The 21222-nt window shown below is 39.9% G+C and overlaps 1 protein-coding gene across 2 annotated transcripts in view; it reads left to right on the plus strand.

Annotated features, from left to right (window-relative positions):
• The window catches only part of SLC39A8 (solute carrier family 39 member 8), a 72447-nt gene that overhangs the window by 13223 nt on the left and 38002 nt on the right, over window positions 1-21222 (plus strand). For both annotated transcript variants that reach the window (XM_024736198.1, XM_024736197.1), the window contains exons 3-4: window positions 12229-12391; window positions 18828-18997. In XM_024736198.1, the coding sequence (XP_024591966.1) occupies window positions 12229-12391; window positions 18828-18997 (333 nt within the window). The remainder of the gene's footprint in view (window positions 1-12228; window positions 12392-18827; window positions 18998-21222) is intronic.

Below are 21222 nucleotides of genomic sequence, written 5' to 3' on the forward strand. Positions count from 1 at the left end.
TCTTCCTCTCATCTCTCTTCGTCCTTTCTCTGGGCCTCCAATTCCGTCAGGTCTTCATTAGTAAGCGCCTTGTGTTGCACAGCAGGGAGTTCAGTGTTATTAGAACGCGCAACATCTACCATCTTGTAGCCTCGCTCCACTCTCTCAATTATTTTTACTTTTGTTTCCATCGTCATCACTTGGCGCTTCCTAGCAGTACCAGCTACATCACTGCTGCTTTTATGCTTGCTTCTGGACATCCTGGGCTTGAAATAAGGATACTGTACTCCTGTACTCTATACAGTACTGTACAGTAAAGTACACAAAAGCACAACCACTTGTAGAGGATGCACGCACGTGACAATGTACGCCAGACACGTGAACTAACTTATGTGATTGGACATGCGAATGCACTTTCGCATCTTGGAAAGTTCGCAACTTGAAGGTTTGTATGTAGAGGACTTACTGTAATCCTGTCTTGTCAGTCTCATTGATCAGTGTCACCATCCACGCCGCTGACTAAGCTGAAAAACGGGATGTTATTCTTGAGTCCTCTCTATCTCTACTTCCCATTTCAAACGCACATAGTCGTGTCACAATAGCTTAAATACTGTTTACTTAATATCTCTAAATTCCAGTGTTCTCTTTAGTGTAGGGGGGATCATTTTATCTACTTTATGGGATTGTTGTGAGATTTAATTAGATACAGATCTTGCATTCTGTTTGTGCCTGGCGTTATGCTGCCCACGGCATTCCGTGCTGCCCCGTGTCCTATCTTTCACATTGCTGCCAGATTTATATCCCAAGTACGTGAATCTGATCATTTCACCATCTTCAAATGACTTCTAATTACTGTTAGAATAAAATCTAAACTTCTTGCCTGGTATTTAAGGCCCTGCAGTACCTACCCTTACTCCCCATATTTTTCCAACTTTATTTCTCCTTTTTTCTTCACATCTCATCTTAGATGTTGTTTTCTCCAGGAATCCTTGGACAATCCCATTCCTTTAGGGTAGGTTAGTTATTCTGTCTTCTTCACATTCATGGATCCTACCCTAGCACTTACTAAGCCATACTGTAACTAAAAAATCTGAACCCTGTACTAGTCTGTGATATCTGTTGTGAGGTTAGGGACTGGGTTTATCTCAGTCACCTTCTTTATTCCTGTAACTAGCATAGTGTCTAGCATATAGTAGGTATTCAGGAAATATTTGTTAAATGAATGAATAACTTCAACCTTTTACAAGAAATTTTACACCAATATAACTTCTAAAATTATTTCAGTCAACCTAGATGTCTCATTTAGTTCAAAGTAAGCCAGCAATCCGTTTATTTGATGCAGACACATTAATAAAAAAATAGTAGAAAAGAAATAGTATGTTAAAATTGAACCTGTGTGTCGTATCAGTAGAAGGAAATAATTAAGTTTTTATTCCTTCTAGTTTCTGAAATTTTTAGAGTTCTTTGGTCATAATTTAGACTCAGATTTTCTCCATAGCCCATAGCTGTAATTTTTATGGCAACTTGGAAACATTGATGTCAGTATTAGTTTATTTGTAGTATCAGGGCTCTGCTGAATTGATGCTGGGTAAGTTTTATAGAATGAACAAGGCAACTTGTGACTAGAAAATTTGATTCTTCAGAGTTCCTAGTAAATAAGTCTCAGGTTATCAATTTGTATTTCTCAGAATTATATTCAGTCACTATGTGCTAGTTTCTAATCTTCTTTCATTCCCTGCCCTTTCCTTAATCTATCATGTTAGTGATTGTTATAAGTTGAGTGACTTACGTGTCTGAAGCTTGCTAGGAGTTGAGGAAGATATGAAATAATACATCCTTCCTCTCTAGATGTTCATGATCTTATTAAAGAGATATCCATTTTCACGAGCAGATGGTAATACGAGGAAGCACACAGTAAGTGCTAAACATGTAAATCCTATGGGTAGGGGAATCTAGAGAGCATAGCAATATTAAGTAGAGGCAGTGGGGCCAAATATAGGACAGATAGAAGTTGGATTCTTTGAGAGGAGGTATCTCAGAATTCTAGGTAGGGCTCATGGGGCATGCAAAGTCAGAGTGAAGGTAAAATACAAGGCATTAGAACTGCTTGGTTAAAACAGAGAGTTTAAGGATGCTTTTGGTGGAGGGCAAAAGGAGGAAGGAAGGTTGGGGACAGATAATTCTTCAGTGTTAGGTCTTTAGACTCTTGGGAGAAGGAAAGTTTTTTTTTGGTGTGTGTGTTGGGGGCCAGTTTGAGCAGAAGATTGACAACGGCAGTATTTCAGTAGAAATAGTCTTGTGTGTGGGGTGAGTAAGGATAAACAAGATGAGACATGTATTGGGTAAGGTTAGTTAGAAGTTCCCAACTTGTCAGTTAAATGCAAGGGCCCATCTGTCATTCTTATGCTCTAGGCCAAACCTGTTGGTCTGAGGACCCTTTTTTACTCTTAAAAATTATTAAGGACCCCAATATACTAAAGTACATGTGGTTTATATCTATTGATATCTACCATTATAGAAATTAATGTTAAGAAAAATTTAAAATATTTGTTTAACATGTAAAAAATAACAGTAATAAGGCCATGTCACGTTAACCTTGTTTTTCAAATGAAAAATAACTGTATTTACCATGACAAGAAATTAGTGAGGAGAATGGCATTGTCTTACATTTTTGCAAATCTCTAATGTCTGGCTTAGTATAAGATAGTTGAATTCTCATATGTGCTTCTGTGTTCCATCTGTTGTGACATGTCATTTAGCCTCTGGAATATCCATTGTTCACTCATGAAAGAATGAGAGTGAAAAAGGAAAATGCAGTTTTAGAATTATTATGAAAATCATGTTGACCTTGCATTTTCTCTGGCAGGGTCTTGGTAACCCCTGGGTGGGGCGGGGGGTTGGTGTCCTTGGACTGCACTTTGAGAACCACTGTGCCAAAGGGTTGTGATATGATTGGGTCTGTGATGGACAAGGTCATTCCACGTACGCAGAGGTTAGATGACCTTGAGGATGAGCTCACTTCTTGTGGCATCTGCCCCAGCCTTGAGTTGGAGAAGGGGCAAGCCTTCCACACTTTATCTCCCAGGGGACTTAGTGGGGAGCCCTTGGCGAGAAGCAAGGCCAAAAGACCTTTTGGTCTTGGCAGCAAAAGGGAGGAGGCCTAGGGGACTATCTTGCTGGTGATGGAAAGCAGAGTGGCCCCAGCCCCTGGAGCCAGGTCAGGATCATGAAGTCAAAAATCCAGATTACTTGTGCTCTGACACCACACCAGGCTTCTGGGGGTGAGAGAGCCTTGGAAACTGCACGTAGAGCGGGGGCAGGGCTGAGAACCTTGTCAGTAGCTGTGGTCATCAGAAAATGTTGTAAACCTCTTTTAAAGAGTGTATCACAGCTTTTAAAATTTCTTTTTCTTTAGTAAAAATTAAAAAAAAATTCCAGCCTGTCTTAATTGTGTTTGGAGGAACCTGTACAAAGATTGGAAAACCCTCATGACTTAACTTTATTTTCTTAATTAAAATAGGAATACATGCATATTGCCTAAAACTTTGGCAAATACAGAGAAGCAGAAAGGAAAAAACAAAAAAATCTTTCATAATTTCACCACCAGAGGTAAACACTGTTAACATTTTGAAGCATGTTATCTCCAGATTTTTTTTTAACATCTTTATTGGAGTATAATTGCTTTACAATGGTGTGTTAGTTTCTGCTGTATAACAAAGTGAATCAGTTATACATATACATATACCCCATATCCCCTCCCTCTTGCGTCTCCCTCCCACCCTCCCTATCCCACCCCTCTAGGTGGACACAAAGCACTGAGCTGCTCTCCCTGTACTATGTGGCTGCTTCCCACTAGCTATCTATTTTACATCTGGTAGTGTATATATGTCCATGCCACTATCTCACTTCGTCCCAGCTTACCCTTCCTTCCTCCTGTGTCCTCAAGTCCATTCTCTACGTCTGCCTCTTTATTCCTGTTCTGCCCCTAAGTTCTTCAGAACCATTTTTTTTTTAAGATTCCATATATATGTGTTAGCATACTGTATTTGTTTTTCTCTTTCTGACTTACTTCACTCTGTATGACAGACTCTAGGTCCATCCACCTCACTACAAATAACTCACTTCCATTTCTTTTTATGGCTGAGTAATATTCCATTGTGTATATGTGCCACATCTTCTTTATCCATTCATCTGTCGATGGACACTTAGGTTGATTCCATGTCCTGGCTATTGTAAATAGAGCGGCAATGAAGAAAATATTTGCAAATGAAGCAACTGGCAAAGGATTAATATCTAAAATTTACAAGCAGCTCATGCAGCTCAATATGAAAAAAGTAAACAACCCAATCCAAAAATGGGCAGAAGACCTAAATAGACATTTAGATAAACAGATTTATCTGTTTAGATAAACAGATTGCCAACAAACACATGAAAGGATGGTCAACACCACTAATCATTAGATAAATGCAAATCAAAACTACAATGAGGTATCACCTCACACTGGTCAGAATGGCCGTCATCAAAAAATCTACAAACAGTAAATGCTGTTTATCTTAATATCAGCATTTACTGTTATTAAATGCTGTGTGTGGAGCAAAGGTGTGGAGAAAAGGGAACCCTCTTGCACCATATCTCCAGATTTTATTTAACCTTATTTAGAGCAGTGGTATCATTCTATACATATTGCTTTGTAATAATCTGTTTTTTCCCTTATCAATGTATCATAAAATAAAGCATCTTTCTCCTTTAAATAATATATCCAGGAAAGGCTCTTTTTGTCTACTCTTAAGGAAGAGCTTTGAGAATGTGTATAAGCACGTGTGTGTGTGCACGCCTGTGTACATTGTGGGAGGGACTGCATCAGCACCATAGTGGCTTCAGTAAGAACTGTAAGAAAATCTGCGGGAAAAATGGAAGAACAAATCTTGAGGAAACAGAGCTGGGATCACTTGATTAGCCACCTTTTACACCTTAGAAGATCATCTTTCTAGAATGTTCTTTGCTCAAACCTTAGAAAACTCTTATCATGGTGAAGTAATCATGAGTAAACTTTAAAGAGGAAATTAATTGGGAAAAAGTTCAAAAGAAAGTTGGTAGAGGGTGATTGAGCACATATATATGTTGTGCAAGAGCCAGGCGGTTTGGAAGTGGTATGCAAGTTCCTTGTAACTGCGGTTGGGTAGTTCCATTGTTGCGTCAGGAACAAACCTGGAAGCGATGCCCATGGTCATTCCCACTTCGCCGCTCCTGCTGCCAGAGTGGAGCATTTAAATCACCAATTCCTTGATGTTGTGCAGTCGCCCCTGAAGGGGAAAGTTAATGGGACTGTTCACTGGTTTCAGGGTCAGAAATGGCCTCCCAATTGTTAAACTCAAACCACCCTTTAAAGCTTTAAATATTTACATTGTTCTCTTGGGATATTTGTCCAGTTGCCATATTTGAAACATTCTTGTGTATACTTCATCATCTTCTGCTTTTATACTTGTTTTGCTTTTATATCATTTTGTTTAGGTTACTACTATGAACAGGTTTTGCAACTGGTTTTAAAAATTACTGTGAAGACAAGTGAGGGGTTCATTCATTCATGTACTAATTTGTTCATTCAACAAGTATTTACTAAGCCCTGCTGTGTGCCAGGCATACGGTATTATATTGTTAGTATTAGCATTAGTAAATACTAAGGTGGATATGAGCTCAAGGATTCCAGAAGTTTCTTTCCCATTACATAATGATTTTGGATCTTCATCTTTTCCTCTTCCTAATACACTCAACAATCTGAGACCAGTTCCTGGCCTCGTAGTTGTATGGTTATATGATGGTAGCTTAAAAGGATGAAGCAACATATTGGCTTCTCTGCTTGAAATGCAGGAATACTGGGTTTAAAAAAGTTTGTGTGACTCAATTACTTGACAACCCAGAAAAACTGACAGGACTTGATATTTCATTCTAATTTTGATCGTCACTGAGTCTAAATGCATCAGGAGAGCTCTCTCTCCCTGCCTTGAGAGCTCAGCCATACCTGTAGCCGTGGCCTTATTGGGAAGGTGAGCTGCTCAGCTTCCACAGAATCACAGGCCGTGCAAAACAGAATCTGAAACCACCTCTGGGGTGACCTTTGAGTGGGATGATATTTCATTTGTGGCATAGTGTGAAGGCCTAGGCTTAATGGGTACGGGATCATATGGTCTTATTGCTTTGTATTATTTAGTGGATGCCATTTGACTAGACAGCCAAGTAGAGAAGACAGCCCATGTGTTGGGAAAAGGAAGAAGGGTGGAGAAGCTTATCTTTTTGTTTTCACACAGGTTCTGGACGTAACATTCCTTTGCTAGCTTTAAAAATGTCTTTTAGGGCTTCCCTGGTGGCGCAGTGGTTGAGAGTCCGCCTGCCGATGCAGGGGACGCTGGTTCGTGCCCCGGTCTGGGAAGATCCCACATGCCGCGGAGCGGCTAGGCCCGTGAGCCATGGCCGCTGAGCCTGCGCATTCAGAGCCTGTGCTCCGCAACGGGGGAGGCCACAACAGTAAGAGGCCCGCGTACCACAGGAAAAAAAAAAAAAAAAAGTCTTTTAAATAATTACTTTATATATCGGTTAGGACTCTTTCATTTGTCAGCAAAAGAAACAAGTGAAATTAGCTTAAGTCAAAAAGGAAATTCATTGACTCAGGTAACTGAAGATTCAAGGGCAGAAGCAGCTTTAGGCACAGATGTATCCAGGGGATTAGTGATGGCATTGGGTACCTGCCTTTCGCTGCTTATTAGTTCACCTGCTTTCACATGGTGGAAAAGTGGCCTAAGGAGCCCACAGACTTGTAGCAATCCTAGTGGAAGAAGATTTCTTCAATAGCTCCACCAGAGAGTGGACAAGTGTGGGTCCTATGTTCCCTGGTCAGCCCCAACTAAATCACATAGAGGGAGGCTCCCATCGCAGGCAGGTGGTTTGTTACTGGATGATGGGGAAGGAGTCTCAGGCAGGCAAAAATGATAAGCATTCACTGGCCTTAATCATTTCTTATGTTTTGGGCTTATGTCGCTCTGTCTTATTTTCTGGCTCCCTTTCCTGCTTTTGCACAAATTATATGTGTATTCCCAAAGTTTTTCTCCTCTTTCTATACTCTCTCTCCTGATGATCTCCTCCACTCCCACTTAACTGCTATCTCCTTACAGAAGACAGCCACATACATCCTTCTCTCCGGCCTCTAGCTGTCTCAGAGAAAGCTCACTCGTCATTTGCATCCGGTGTCCCACAGACACCACTGCTACTTTAAATGTCTAAAATGAAACTTGCCACCATCCTCCAAAATGCCTTTCTTTTCCTAGGTTCTCTAATCATACCAGTAGCAATATCCTCTTTCGACTTTCCCGGAATTCTAACCTCAAAGTCGTTTTTGACTATTTCCTCTGCATATTATTTCTGCTTTATATGAACTCTCATAGTTCTTTGTAATTACTTTATCACTTTCTCTCTGGTTTTATAGATACCGGTGTATCGGATTTCTTTCTGCTAAAATTATTTTGATTTCTTGATGGACGGTATGACGACTTATTTTTCTTTGTACTATTTCTTTCTCTGTAGTCACCCTCCACCTTCCACTCCTTCCATCAATGTCATACACAGAATTTTATGATGCAGTAAATACTTGTTGGATGAAGGAAAGAATTTATGTGATGTGTAGTATAATTACATGGTTATTATACTTGGTATTGTTAAAGAAAACCAGAGTCTGACAGTAAGGTAATAAAAACAGATTTTATTCAGGAACTATTGCAATAGGGGAAAAGGGACCTCAGTATAGAACTGGGCTCAGTTCTGAATACATCATGGACAAGTGGGGATGTATAGCCAAGGAACAGAGTGGGGGTCAGTGGATGGGAAGTTACTAAGAGGAAACATCAGGGGTAGGGAGGGAGTTTGGTTAAATAGACCTAACAGGATTCCTGCTGAAGCCAGGGTAATCAGATATCAGGGTGAGGAATGAAGAACTTGACCAGACACTGAGGATATTAAGATAATATCAAATATTAAGGCTAGGGGAGTCTCTCTAAACAGACTTGGCAGGATTCTTGCTAAAACTGGGCAGTGCCAGCCCTACAAGGATGGACGCAAGGCCGAAGCCTAGAGGACTTAGAAGAACCTGACTGAAGTTTAGTCAAATAGAGAGCCTGTGTAATTATCTACAAATCTTGCCTAGCTCCTTGGCATTTATTATAAGCCGATTTCCACTGTATAAAATGTTGAGGGAGGAATTTGCCCTAATCGTTCAACCTTCCCCCGTCCTCACTGTTCAGGCCCTGGGCGCTCATCCTGTTTGTCTCTGCTCTGGGAAGCACTGCCCTTTCTTAGACAACTGCTTTCTTTGTGTCAAGTTCAACTCTGTTAAATCAAAGCATAATAAAAATCAATATTGTTTAAAGCCAAATAGGGTCCAGTATAAAACTATTTGCATTCCACTTGCTGGTAGATAGCTATTTAATTAAACTAATTAATTAATTAATTTTCACTCATAACTTCACTCCTTTATTTTTACTTATTTTTTAAATTAAAATATAGTTGACATACAATATTATGTTAGTTTTAGGTGTCCTATGTAGTGATTTGACATTTGTAGACATTATAAAATGATCACCTTGATAAGTAGTAACTATCTGTCCCCACACAAAGTTATTACAATATTGTTGACCATGTTCCTTATGTTGTATATTACAACCCCATGGCTAATTTATTTCATAACTGGAAGTTTGTACCTCTTAATCCCCTACACCTAATTCACGCCCCCCCAACCCCCTTTCTGGCAACCTCTGTTTGTTTTCTGAAGGTAGATCGCTAATTTAAATAAGGCAGGCCTGTCGTTAATTCAGTTTTGTCACACTGTTAGTAGTCCATCCTAATTCTAAAATCATAAAGCAAGGCCTAGAGTTTTGTCATCTCTGTACCTTTTTGTTCTTTCTGAACAGATCATCAAGACTCTCAGCTATCTTTCAATATTGAGTATATATTCCTTGATTGCATTGTTGTTGTTTTTTTCCTAACTGTATGTAGGACAGTGTTTTTAATGATGTACAATGGGCAGTCTGGGCATCCTTAAGGATAGTGACTTTAAAATTCTTGACTGCCACTTATAGTAAAAAATGAACTTTATATTGTGGTCCAGTATACATGTGCATGGTATGTATACAGTGTAACTGAAGCAAAAGTTTGACTAAGCAATACTTACTCCTGTTATGTGCGATACACTCTGTAGTTGCTATTATATTGTTTTTTACTTACTGATAAAATGCTCTCTGTGATGTTGTAAGTGGATTTTCTGATCCACTAATGGGTCACAATTAGAGTCTAAAAGGAATTGCTTAACAGTCATCAAGTTTTAGGAAGTCTTAGATTGTTCATTCTGAGAAGACTTTTGCAAATCATCTATGGGCAGCATCCGTTTTCCTCCTGTTTTGGAGTTGGAGGAACTTCCTTGCAGGGAAACAGTGCTGCTTTGTATTTTCACTTCTACACCTATTTATTCCTGGAATCATGCAGTGGGGCAGTCGAGCCACATGGACTCTGTAATTTTTTTTTTTTTTTGGCAGCGCTGCACAGCTTGCAGGAATCTTAGTTCCCCAACCAGAGATTGAACCTGGGCCCTCAGCAGTGAAAGCACAGAGTCCTAACCACTGGACCACCAGGGAATTCCTTGGACTTTGTAATTTTTGAGCCTAGCATTTATGCTCCTGGGTGTCTTCACAGTAATGAATAAACTATACCCACTTTCTCTCCCCCCATTGGCTATCAACCTATTTTCTCCCTCCATTGGCTCATTACCCCTTATTCTTGGTCTTAGGGAAGACTGTTAACAGAGCATTGAGTGTTGTCTCCTATTCTAGGGATGGCACACAGCTATCATTGTCACGAACCCAAAGGAGAGTTTAGGTTCAGTAAAGAACAGTTTTAGGCACATTCTTAGATGTTACAAAAATGGTGTGTACATGTGCATTTTCTTTAAGGCAATTGAAGTCTTAACCTTTTGACAGCTCCATACAATTTGATGTATTTGATGTTTTTCATCTTTCCTTCATAATCAATAGTGAACTTTTACCAAATCTTACATTTTTAATTTGATTGTTTCTGTTGTGAGGGGAATTACAGCACTTTATGATGAAACAGTTAACAACAACTTCTGAGTTCTTGGTACGGTTCATAGTGTATCAGTGACTTTGGGCTGCCATAACAAAATACTGTAGCCTGGGTGGCTCAAACAAGAGAAATTTATTTTCTCACAGACTGGAGACTGCAAGTCCAAGATCAAGGTGCCAGAAGGGTTGGTGTCTGGTAAGAGCTCTCTCCTTGGATTGCAGATGGCTGCTTAAGACAAGGTGTCTCTTCTTATGAAGCCACTAATCCAATTGGAGCAGGGCCTCACCCTCATGACTTTATCTGACCCCAATTACCTTCCAAAGGCCCCATAACCATATATCATCACATTGGGGGTTAGAGCTTCAATATATACATTTGCGGAGGACACAATCCAGTCTAGAGTACAAAGCTAAGGTCTTAGTGGGGTTTAAATATTGGCTGAAGTATGCAAAGAACGTTCTTTGCAGTTATTAAAGATAGACGTTTTTCTTTGAGTGAATGGGTATTTTTCATACTCTATAATTCTTATAACATTTATTAGCAGTAGTAACACATTTAATTTCTTTTATAGTCTTCTTAATAATGCAAGTATATAGAAGAAAGTTTACAGTTAAAATATGCCCAAGAGTAAAACGGTACTTTTAAAATGTTATTTCTGCAGAGAACTTTTTTCTAATGCAGATTCTATTCCTTATTAACAGTTAAATGAACTTCTAAACAGCCTAGCACCATTATAATATAGAAATATTGTAATATAGAAAAGCTACCCGCCATCATTGAGAATAATAGATATTTTAGCAAGCAACAATTTGTTCTAAAGACAAATTGTCTCTCTCTCACTTCTATATTTTAAAACAACTTTTATGTATTGAGATTATTATTGCAGTCCAGGATGAACTTCTTAACCATGAAACTGTAAGGGAACCAGGTGTGTTTGTCTACAAGAAACGGTATGCAGAGGTATTCCAATAGCCTCCACAAAATACCTATTCAAACTGAGGAAAAACAGAGATGGGAGATTGAGGACATAGAATTGTTTTAAAGCTCTTTGTGTGAATTGGTGTTGGTCCACTGATAATATATATTTTTTAACATTTTTATTGGAGTATAATTGCTTTACAATGGTGTGTTAGTTTCTGCTTTATAGCAAAGTGAATCAGCTATACATATACATGCATCCTCATATCTCCTCCCTCTTGCATCTCCCTCCGACCCTCCCTATCCCACCCTTCTAGGTGGTCACAGAGCACACAGCTGGTCTCCCTGTGCTATGCAGCTGCTTCCCACTATTTTACATTTGGTAGTGTATATATGTCCATGCCACTCTCTCACTTCGTCCCAGCTTACCCTTCCCCCTCCCTGTGTCCTCAAGGCCATTCTCTACGTCTGCATCTTTATTCCTGTCCTGCCGCTAGGTTCTTCAGAACCATTTTTTTTTTTTTTAAGATTCCATATATATATACGTTAGCATACTGTATTTATTTTTCTCTTCCTGACTTACTTCACTCTGTATGACAGACTCTAGGTCCATCCACCTCACTACAAATAACTCAGTTTCGTTTCTTTTTATGGCTGAGTAATATTCCATTGTATATATGTACCACATCTTCTTTATCCATTCATCTGTTGATACATTTTTATAGTGACTTTTTGTAGAAGAGGTAGTGTTGGGCTTCCCTGTTGGCACAGTGGTTAAGAATCCGCCTGCCAAGACAGGGGACATGGGTTCCAGAACTGATCTGGGAAGATGCCACATGCTGCGGAGCAACTAAGCCTGTGCGCCACAACTATTGAGCCTGTGCTCTAGAGCCTGTGAGCCACAACTACTGAAGCCCGCATGCCACAACTACTGAGCCCACATGCCTAGAGTCCGTGCTCCGCAACAGGAGAAGCCACTGCAATGAGAAGCCTGCACACCGCAACGAAGAGTAGCCCCCACTCGCCACAACTAGAGCAAGCCCGTGCGCAACAACAAAGACTCAACGCAGCCAAAAATAAATAAACTAAAAAAAAAAAAAGAGGTAGTGTTGTGTGTCTAGAGGAAGTAGTCCATGCCTCTTTACAGTATCTTTGCTTGCAGCCTTTTACTCTGTTGACACATATATGGTTACTTTGTTTCTTCTATTTCAGTGTTTATCTGCGGAAGAGATCTTTTCCCTTCATGGATTTTCAAATGCTACACAGATCACCAGCTCAGACTTCTCTGTCATCTGTCCAGCAGTCTTACAGCAATTGAACTTTCACCCTTGCGATGATCGGCCCAAACACAAAACAAAACCAAGTCTTTCAGAGGGTATGTTGCAAGCTTTTTCTCCCATTTCTTTGAAAACTCTGTGAGCTAGTCTAAAATGAAATTAAGATGCTTCTTTTTCTGCTTTATTGCTCTTAATTAATCTACATAGAATCCCTTGGTAAAAAATACTTATATTCTGGAAGTCTTTAGAATAAGTATAATTAGAACTCATTTAAGCTTCAGAAGTTATGCTCTTTTATTTATGGAGTCAAAATTTTACTTGGTACCAATGGAAAATTTTATAAAATTCAGTTCTTGATTTTAAGCAATACATGTTTTATGTTGTATATATTGGATGGCACATTCACTATTTGGGTCATAATTGATCAATTTCCATTATGTTGTACTTATATTATTTTAAAACCTGTCAATTTATCTGTCATTGTCAGTAAAGAGATAAGGAAACTAGTGTGGTTCTAGATTAAATCTTAAGGTACTGAGTTATTACTGCTTTAATTTTCATAAATAAAAGAAATGCCAGTGACTCTTTTAAGTGCCTATAGTGGTGTTGCCATAGGTATTGTAAAGAAATTTTTAAATATAAGAAAGTAAGTGTATTCTTACTGTATAGTCCACATACTTAATTAAACAGGTAGAAGAGTTCTTTCACCGATGAGATAGATCAGTTGCTGAGGGGCAATTTCTTGGTATTCCCAAATTGTTACCTGCCCCACATGAGTATTTTAATTCTCATTTTTTTGGTTCCTTTATTTTCTGTGTATTAAGCATTCAGTAGTGAACAAGAAGAAAAATTCCCTGCCCTCTTAGGGCTTACAATGTAGCAAAGAAAAGAAATAGGAAACATTTATACAAACAAGCAAATAAATTATATAATTTCAGAGTGATAAATGCTATGAAGAAAATAAAGTAGGTAAAGGATAGGAGATGGTGGGTGAGTGTGATTTTAGATGGGTCAAGGGAGGCCTCTCTGATGAGATTACATTTGAACAGAGTCCTGACTGAAGAGAGGGAGAGGACCATGGCGAGATCTTCTCTGGGGGACAGCATTCTTGGTCCAGGGAACAGCAGCATAAGCTTGGGGATGAGCTTGACATGTGTAAGGGACAGCGAGAAAGCATGTGTGTCTGGAGCACAGTGAGCGGGAAGCAGAGTAGGAGATGGTAGCCAGGGGCCAGAAAGGGAGGGCTTGTAAGGTGTGGTAAACTGATTGAATTTTATTCTGAATGAGGTATGAAGACACTGTAGGGTCCTAAACAGGGGAGTGATGTGATTTTATTTGGATTTGTAAAAGATTATTCTACCTGCAGTTTGAAGAATAAATTGTTAAGGGGCAAGAGTAGAAGAAAGGAGATGGGTCCGGGGGCTATGGCCAGGGTTGGTGCTCAGCTTGACGGGGGCTCGGTCTAAGGTGGGAGTGGAGAAGTAAGGAGATCTGGTCAGATTCAGGATGGATTTTGGAGACTGTGCTAATGTGGTTCGCCTCTGCACTGGATGTGTGGGAGGGAAAGATGAATCCAAGTTTAAGCCAGAGAAACTGCATAGATGGTTGCACCGTATCCTGGGATGGACAAGACTGGGGAAGGAGCAGTTTGTTGTGGAGGAAGCGAGTGGTGAGGACCAAGAGGATAATTTTTGACGTGGTTAGTCCGAGACATCGATGTAGACCCACGAGGGGACGTGTCCAGTAGGCAGTGGCACACACATATTTGGATTTCAGAGAATAGTCGAGGCTGGAGATTTGTCATCTCAGAGATGGTGTTTGGAGCCACTGGTCTGAGTGAGCACATCTAACGTGAATATAGATGGAGAATATAAAGAGAGGAAAGATGAAGAAGAAAAGGGAAGCCTCAACAAAGTGAGTGCCTGTTTTATTGGGCTGGCCAAAAAGTTTGTTCTGTAACATGAAAAACCTGAACGAACTTTTTGGCCAGCCCGATACTAACTTTTGGATTCCTTTGTGTATCTATGAGCATTCACTATATATGAATAAAAGGGATAACAACAAAGACAAAAATAACGGTAACAGCCAACTTTTATGTAGTCCTTTCTATAACCGATACTTTTCCAAGTTCTTTCATAAGTTAACTCAATTAATCTTTGCACAGCTGTATGATGGAACAACTATTCCCATTTTACAGCCAAGGAAACTGAGGTGCAGAGAGTTCACAGTCATTTGCTCAAGATTTATACAGCTTGTACGTGGTAGAGCCAGGTTCAAACCCAGGCTGTCTCAGCTTCAGAACCCATGTACTCTTTTGTATTCTATATTTACATATACAAAGAATAGAAATTACCAACCATAATTTATCAATATAATTAGAGATTTTGTGAGTAACAATAATTTCAGAGTTCATTGTTCAAACAAATATTTTTTCTAGATATTTGCTATTTTAAATGATATTTTAAACAATGAAATGCCCCGGATTCTTTATATAATAGTTCACTTAATATAGAGTCAATTTTGAGCTCATTCAGGGAATGGAAAACCAAAATAAAAGCAAGCCAAACTCTGATATTTCAATGGGCAGATAAAAGAATCTCACTTACCTGAGACCTTACAGTTTGTGATTTTGAAATTGCCTCTCAGGTACTTTATAAACTCATATTGATGAGTGCAATAAACTGATGGTAAATTAAATTCTCTAGGAGATTAATTACATTTTAGCAATAAGTTAATGGTCCAAAGTTGCCTCATTTTTTTTAAAGATCACAGAATACCATTCAGTTCAAATAACAGATAAGAGTAATAGTATCTTATCCTTAATAGTATCCCTGAAAATCACACTGTCCAACTCTGTAATACAGTTGATGACATAAGTCTATGTTCCAGAGAGGTTAAATGTCTTCCTCTAGGTACATACCTGAGGGGGGATGAGAGCCCAGGGCTCCTGACTCCTGGTTTGCTGATCTTTCATTGTATAACAGTGAGACAAATGAACTAAAATTTACATGATGTCTACTTACTAACTTAAAAAAATATATAATAGCATTTATTGAAGAGTTACTATATTACAGGGTCTGAATTAACTGGTTTTATTTCAATTCTTATAAAAACTCTATGAAATAGGAGAATTAAATTTGCTTAAACAGGTGAAGTTCTTAGAAGAATCTTAACACATTGTGGGCATTCAATAAATGTTCGCTATTGTTACTAATATTCCTTGAAAATGTATTAAAATTCTTCAGAGTTCACTAAGAAGCGGAGAGAAAGGATTTTCTCTGAAACAGATCATTAGAGGGAGTCCTATGTGTATATGGAGAGGTCCAAGGAGTATTCTTATACTAATTCATTCTTTGGTGCTCAGATTGAGTGGATGAATGAATCTTTTTTTCCTGAATAATGTGCTGACAATGCAAGAAGGGGAGACTATGCTGTGTGCCTGGAGCACGATGGTTCCCACTCCCACAGTTCCCCAAGTGGTTCTCATGTGCATAGTAAGGAAGGTTAGAAATGTTGGACAAGCAAATGAGTTGGTATTTTTTTGACAGAGTTCTGGACTGCACCTTGAAAATATGGCATTCATTCATTCATCAAGATATGTGTGCTATTTGCTGGGCAACATTCTAGGCTCTGAGGAAGGATAAAACATAGCCCCTGTCCTTGAAAATCTTATAATTTGTATCATGTAGACGAATATATAAGTGATAAAATGATGGTAGCACACAAGAAATGGTAAGTGGCCCAAATACCTTCAAAGAACTATGGGAAACTTGATGAGCAAGGGATTGCTGCCTGGAAAATCCAGAAAAGTTTCATGGAGGAGGTCTTTGCATTGGCTTGGAGAGCTGTGTGTAAGTTCGTCAGGCAATGAAGATAGAAAAGGTGTTTTCAGATAAAGAACCACAGTGCAAAGGTAATTCTATATTTGGAAAACATTGTGTTTGCATGAAGGCCACGTTGATAAGGGGGTAAGTAACATTGGAGAGGTTGTGTGGCAGTCTGTTGATGAAGGGCAGCTGCAAATAGGGGCACGAGATGATCAGAATTGTGTTTTAGGATAATAAGATTGGCGACCATGTCAAGTAGGGGGAGGAAGACCAGACAGAAAGCTGTCAGTGCACCAGATGAGAAGTGGGAGGTGATGGGATGGAGAACGTGGAGTGAGATATCTCAAGCAAAATTCATAGAGTTTGGTCACTTATTGTCTTTGGAATTGACTGTGGAGAGTGAGACATTGAAATTGATCCTGATGTTTCTGCTATTTACAGAGACAGTGGACAAGGGTAGTGAAATAGGATCTCTCAGGGGAAGCTGATGAGTTTAATATGTGTAGTAGCTTTGCCTCTGTTTGGTACTCAAAAAGTTCTTTGCATTTTGATTTTAATTTCCAACTTGTATATATCTTGTCTACCTAATTAGATTATAAATATTTGTTGAATGAATGAACACATGTAGGCTAGCGATGGGATAGAAGACTGTTTGTGTTAAGGGCAACTACACATAGATTATACCATGGAGGAAGAGGTGGGGTTGAGAACTTCTTCGAAGTGGAAATGCTAAGGGGAGTGGGTAGTATTGCTTTAGGTGATAAGGAAAGAAATGGGAATGAGGTGGACCTTTGTGAGTCCCGTGAGATGACTCTGGGGCATGGTTAGGAGTCTGGAACTGATAGGAAAGTATCTGCAGAAGATAAAGACATGGTCGGTGCTGCAGTGGTTCTTGTGGTAACATTGTAATGTGTATCATCTGTCCTTTTCATGTGGTACTCAGCACAAGCTACCTTGTTTTGCTTTGTGTATGTGTGTGCCCTCTAGCGTCCCCAAGCCAAAGGTCCAAGCTCCTTGTTGGCAGGAAGCACGGTTTGGTCTACAACCTAGGCTCCATAAATGTTTCCTAAGATGGCTTCTTTGTAGTTAGAATCACTAGAATAATGGTGAGCAATCCTGTATTCATGAAGCACAATATAAGATGTTCACAGTTTTGTTGAGTCCCTTGAGCTTTTTAAAAATTAGATTACCTCTAAGGGGTAATGAAGCATATTGCTAATGAATGTGGGCCCTGGAGCCAGACTGGGTTCAAAATCTTGCATTCTATTCACATGACTCGGGCAGCTGATTTGAACTCCACATGCCTTGGTTTCCTCAACTGCATGAAGGAGGTAGTAGTAGTACTTGCTTCGCAGGGTTTTGTGAAGATCAAATGAGTTAATACAGGTTAGTCACTTAGTATGGTGCCCGGCATGTGGCAAACACTCTCCAAGCATTCGGTGTTACTACGTACTCCACTGACAGTGTCAATGAGGAAAGTGCCCCGACATTTAAAAATGTTTTCTGGGCATTTTAAAGAAGTGACAATGCAGAGGCAGCTTTCTAATCTTTCACACTGTCCTTAGCGCACAGTCAGTGGGGCTGCAGGCAAAGCCAACGTCACACAGTTCTGGGGGCAGTTTGTATCTCAGCCTGCACTGCCACCTGCCCCTGTACGGTTCACAGTCTGTTTCACTCGCATTCCCATGTTGTTTTTATTTATTTATTTATTTTTGCGGTACGCGGGCCTCTCACTGTTGTGGCCTCTCCCGTTGCGGAGCACAGGCTCCGGACGCGCAGGCTCAACGGCCATGGCTCACGGACCCAGCCGCTCCGCGGCATGTGGGATCTTCTCGGACTGGGGCACGAACCCGCGTCCCCTGCATTGGCAGGTGGACTCTCAACCACTGCGCCACCAGGGAAGCCCTCCCATGTTGTTTTTAAACCATCCCCTCTAGGATAACCGGGGAGATGTTGACCTTAGGATGCCATCCCTTCATTTCATTTTAAGGAACATTTATTAAGCACCAGTAGGGGACCAGGCCCTAGGATGGAGACATGAAGAATGCTCCTCGACCCTTTTCACCACTGTCTCCATCCTATGGGATATTGTTGCCTTTGTCCGAGCCTGGTAGGGTGAGTTGTGCTCCCTTCTTGAGTGCTCACTGCACTGGGGCTCCCTGGAGGCCCAGGCAGGGGGCTGAGGTGCTGTCTTCCCCGAGGAGGTGCTGTCCACAGGGCCTGCAGACAAATGATTATGACGAGCTCAGTGTCAGCAGCTATGGTCATCTTGAAGGTAACAACCCCACCCATCCGCTTGCTCTCGTCACCCCATACCTTCTCCCCGAAACCCACACTGCCTCTGTTAGTCCCCTGAAAGGCCTAGTTTTAAACTGGGCTTTGAGCTACAGATGCAGCTAGGTAGCTCGGAGCCTGTGGGCCTCGGGTGATCACTCTGCTAGATGTTCTTCAAATTCCCTGCAAGCTATAAAAGTCTGTAATCCCGTAATGATGACTTAGGACTGAGGAAAGCATAGGCAGTGTTACTATTAATATTTATATTCTCAGTAATTTTCTATATAATTTTCAGTGAGAAGTTTTCCTTGTTTTAAAGAAGATACCTGTTTCAAGCTTTTAAAGGTGAAATGTGTTTCACACTTAATGTACAGTAAGATGTCATTTGGCTCCTATGCTCTAATTAACTTCTACTCTTCCTTCTGATCCACAGTTTGGGGATATGGCTTCCTGTCAGTGACAGTTATTAATCTGGCATCTCTCCTCGGACTGATCTTGACTCCGTTGATAAAGAAATCTTACTTCCCTAAGATTTTGACCTATTTTGTGGGGCTGGCTATTGGGACTCTATTTTCAAATGCAATTTTCCAACTTATACCAGAGGTAAGGAGGTTGGCTGTTTGTTTCTGTGAATAACTGGTTATTTGAAATGTTTCAGCACTTTGTACATTTTAAGCCTCCATAATTCTTGCAGCATTTTATGGTCTGGTTTATAGTGTTTTGGGTAAGAGAAAGCTGAATCACAGCAAATGAAAAAGCTTCTCCCAAGCTGCAGGGGAAGTCAGCGTCAGAGAGAAAATTAATATTCTGGGAGGCCAGGCACCAGGACGTGCTCAGACAGCTCTGGGACACCTCGGAAGGCCTTACGACTCTATTCTCTCTCACATTTGGCAAATTTAATTTTTCTACACTCTTTTTATTATTTACTTATTTATTTCTGAAGTGCACGCAGTGTCAAATTTACTAAGATATACAACAGAATTGCTCCATGGATCAGTTCGGTGCTTTGTGACCACCTAGAGGGGTGGGATAGGGAGGGTGGGAAGGCAACGCAAGAGGGAGGGGATATGGGAACATATGTATATGTATAACTGATTCACTTTGTGATAATGCAGAAACTAACCATTGTAAAGCAATTATTCTCCAATAAAGATGTTAAAAAAAAATTCCTCCATGTATTTACTACAGCTAAAGAAGACTAGAGGGTAAATTAGAACATGGTTGACAAACCTTTTCATTCTTTTTGATTGTGGATAAAAATCAATCGAGGGCCGATAAATAAACAGCAGCTTATTTTTTCCTTTGGTAAAACGTATTATTGAGCTGCCATTGACTACAGTGTGCTATTCAGTTCGTCAGCACATGATATATATGTTTTATTTTAAATCTGTAATGTGGCCATATAAGGAAGAGAGATGGAGTGAGGAGAATAAGTGAGAGGAAAAGAGACAGGAAGGAGAAAGAGACATTAACAGGAGGGAGTCACAAAGGGCAACTAGAGAAACACATATACACGTGGACAGTATCTCCCCAGTCATGCACACACAAAGATGGAGGGGCAAGCTGTGAACAAAAAGAAAATATATAGTATCACCTTCAGCTCATAAGTTTCAGAAAATTATTACTGAAGTTCCTTTTAGTTTTCACAGCTATATATGAAAGTGGGGATGTAACTTCTTAAAGTCATTGTTTTTATTAGTATTATTATTTCTAGAAAGGACCTAGGAGAACATCTACTTCAAAGCCTCAATTGTAGAGATGAAAAAATTAAAATCCAAGGGGATTAAATGACTTGATTACAGCCATATAATCAGCTAGTAACAAAGCTAGGATGACAAAACAGATTTTCTGATTTTAAAAATTGTATGTAATATATTTGATATAGTATTACATATATTAACTCACCTGATTTGTGGTGAGTCAAATTAAATTAAACAAACTAACATGGTATGTGGACTGAGGATTGTACATTTATGATTTTGAGGTTTCCTGTTTTATTGAAAATGTAATAATACATTAAAATGTCTATTAGGAAAATAAGAAACTTCTTCATTAGCACTTATAGAGGTTCTTTTGCCTTTCTGTGATAATTAGGGAATTATGGATATGAGCAGAGAATTATGTAAACACTAGAGAATCTATCTTTTTAATAATACCCCCAATTTACATAGTTATTTCTTTTTAAAAAATTAAAAAAAAATTTATTTACTTTTTATTTTTGGCTGTGTTGGGTCTTGGCTGCTGTGCATGGGCTTTCTCTAGTTGCAGCAAGCGGGGGCTACTCTTCACTGCGGTGCACGGGCTTCTCATTGCAGTGGCTTCTCTTGTTGCGGAGTGCGGTCTCTAGGTGCGTGGGCTTCAGTAGTTGTGGCATGTGGGCTCAGTAGTTGTGGCTCGCGGGCTCTAGAGTACAGGTTCAGTAGTTGTGGTGCATGGGCTTAGTTGCTCCGCAGAGTGTGGGATCTTCCCTGACCAGGGCTCAAACCCGTGTCCCCTGCATTGGCAGGCGGATTCTTGACCACTGAGCCACCAGGGAAGTCCTGATAGTTATTTCTTTTGTGGCAAAATTATTTCCCCTTTGCTATTTTATTTTCATAACCACCGTGTTAGTTGTATAGAGTAGGTATTTTTATGCCATTTTTGCACTGTGTAAATAGGTCCGGAGAAGTCACTGAAAAGATGTGGCATGAGGTCTCCCCAGAGACAGATGTAGAACAAGAACCCAGGCATTTTCTATTCTAGACTGCTGTTCAGAGGGGGCATTGACAATGTGTGGAATGGTATAAAGCTGTGACTTTTCACATGTTATGCTCCCCTGCTATTTTACT

The sequence above is a fragment of the Neophocaena asiaeorientalis genome, unplaced genomic scaffold, assembly GCF_003031525.2.
Source record: "Neophocaena asiaeorientalis asiaeorientalis breed wild unplaced genomic scaffold, Neophocaena_asiaeorientalis_V1.1 scaffold7, whole genome shotgun sequence".
Lineage (NCBI taxonomy): Eukaryota > Metazoa > Chordata > Mammalia > Artiodactyla > Phocoenidae > Neophocaena > Neophocaena asiaeorientalis.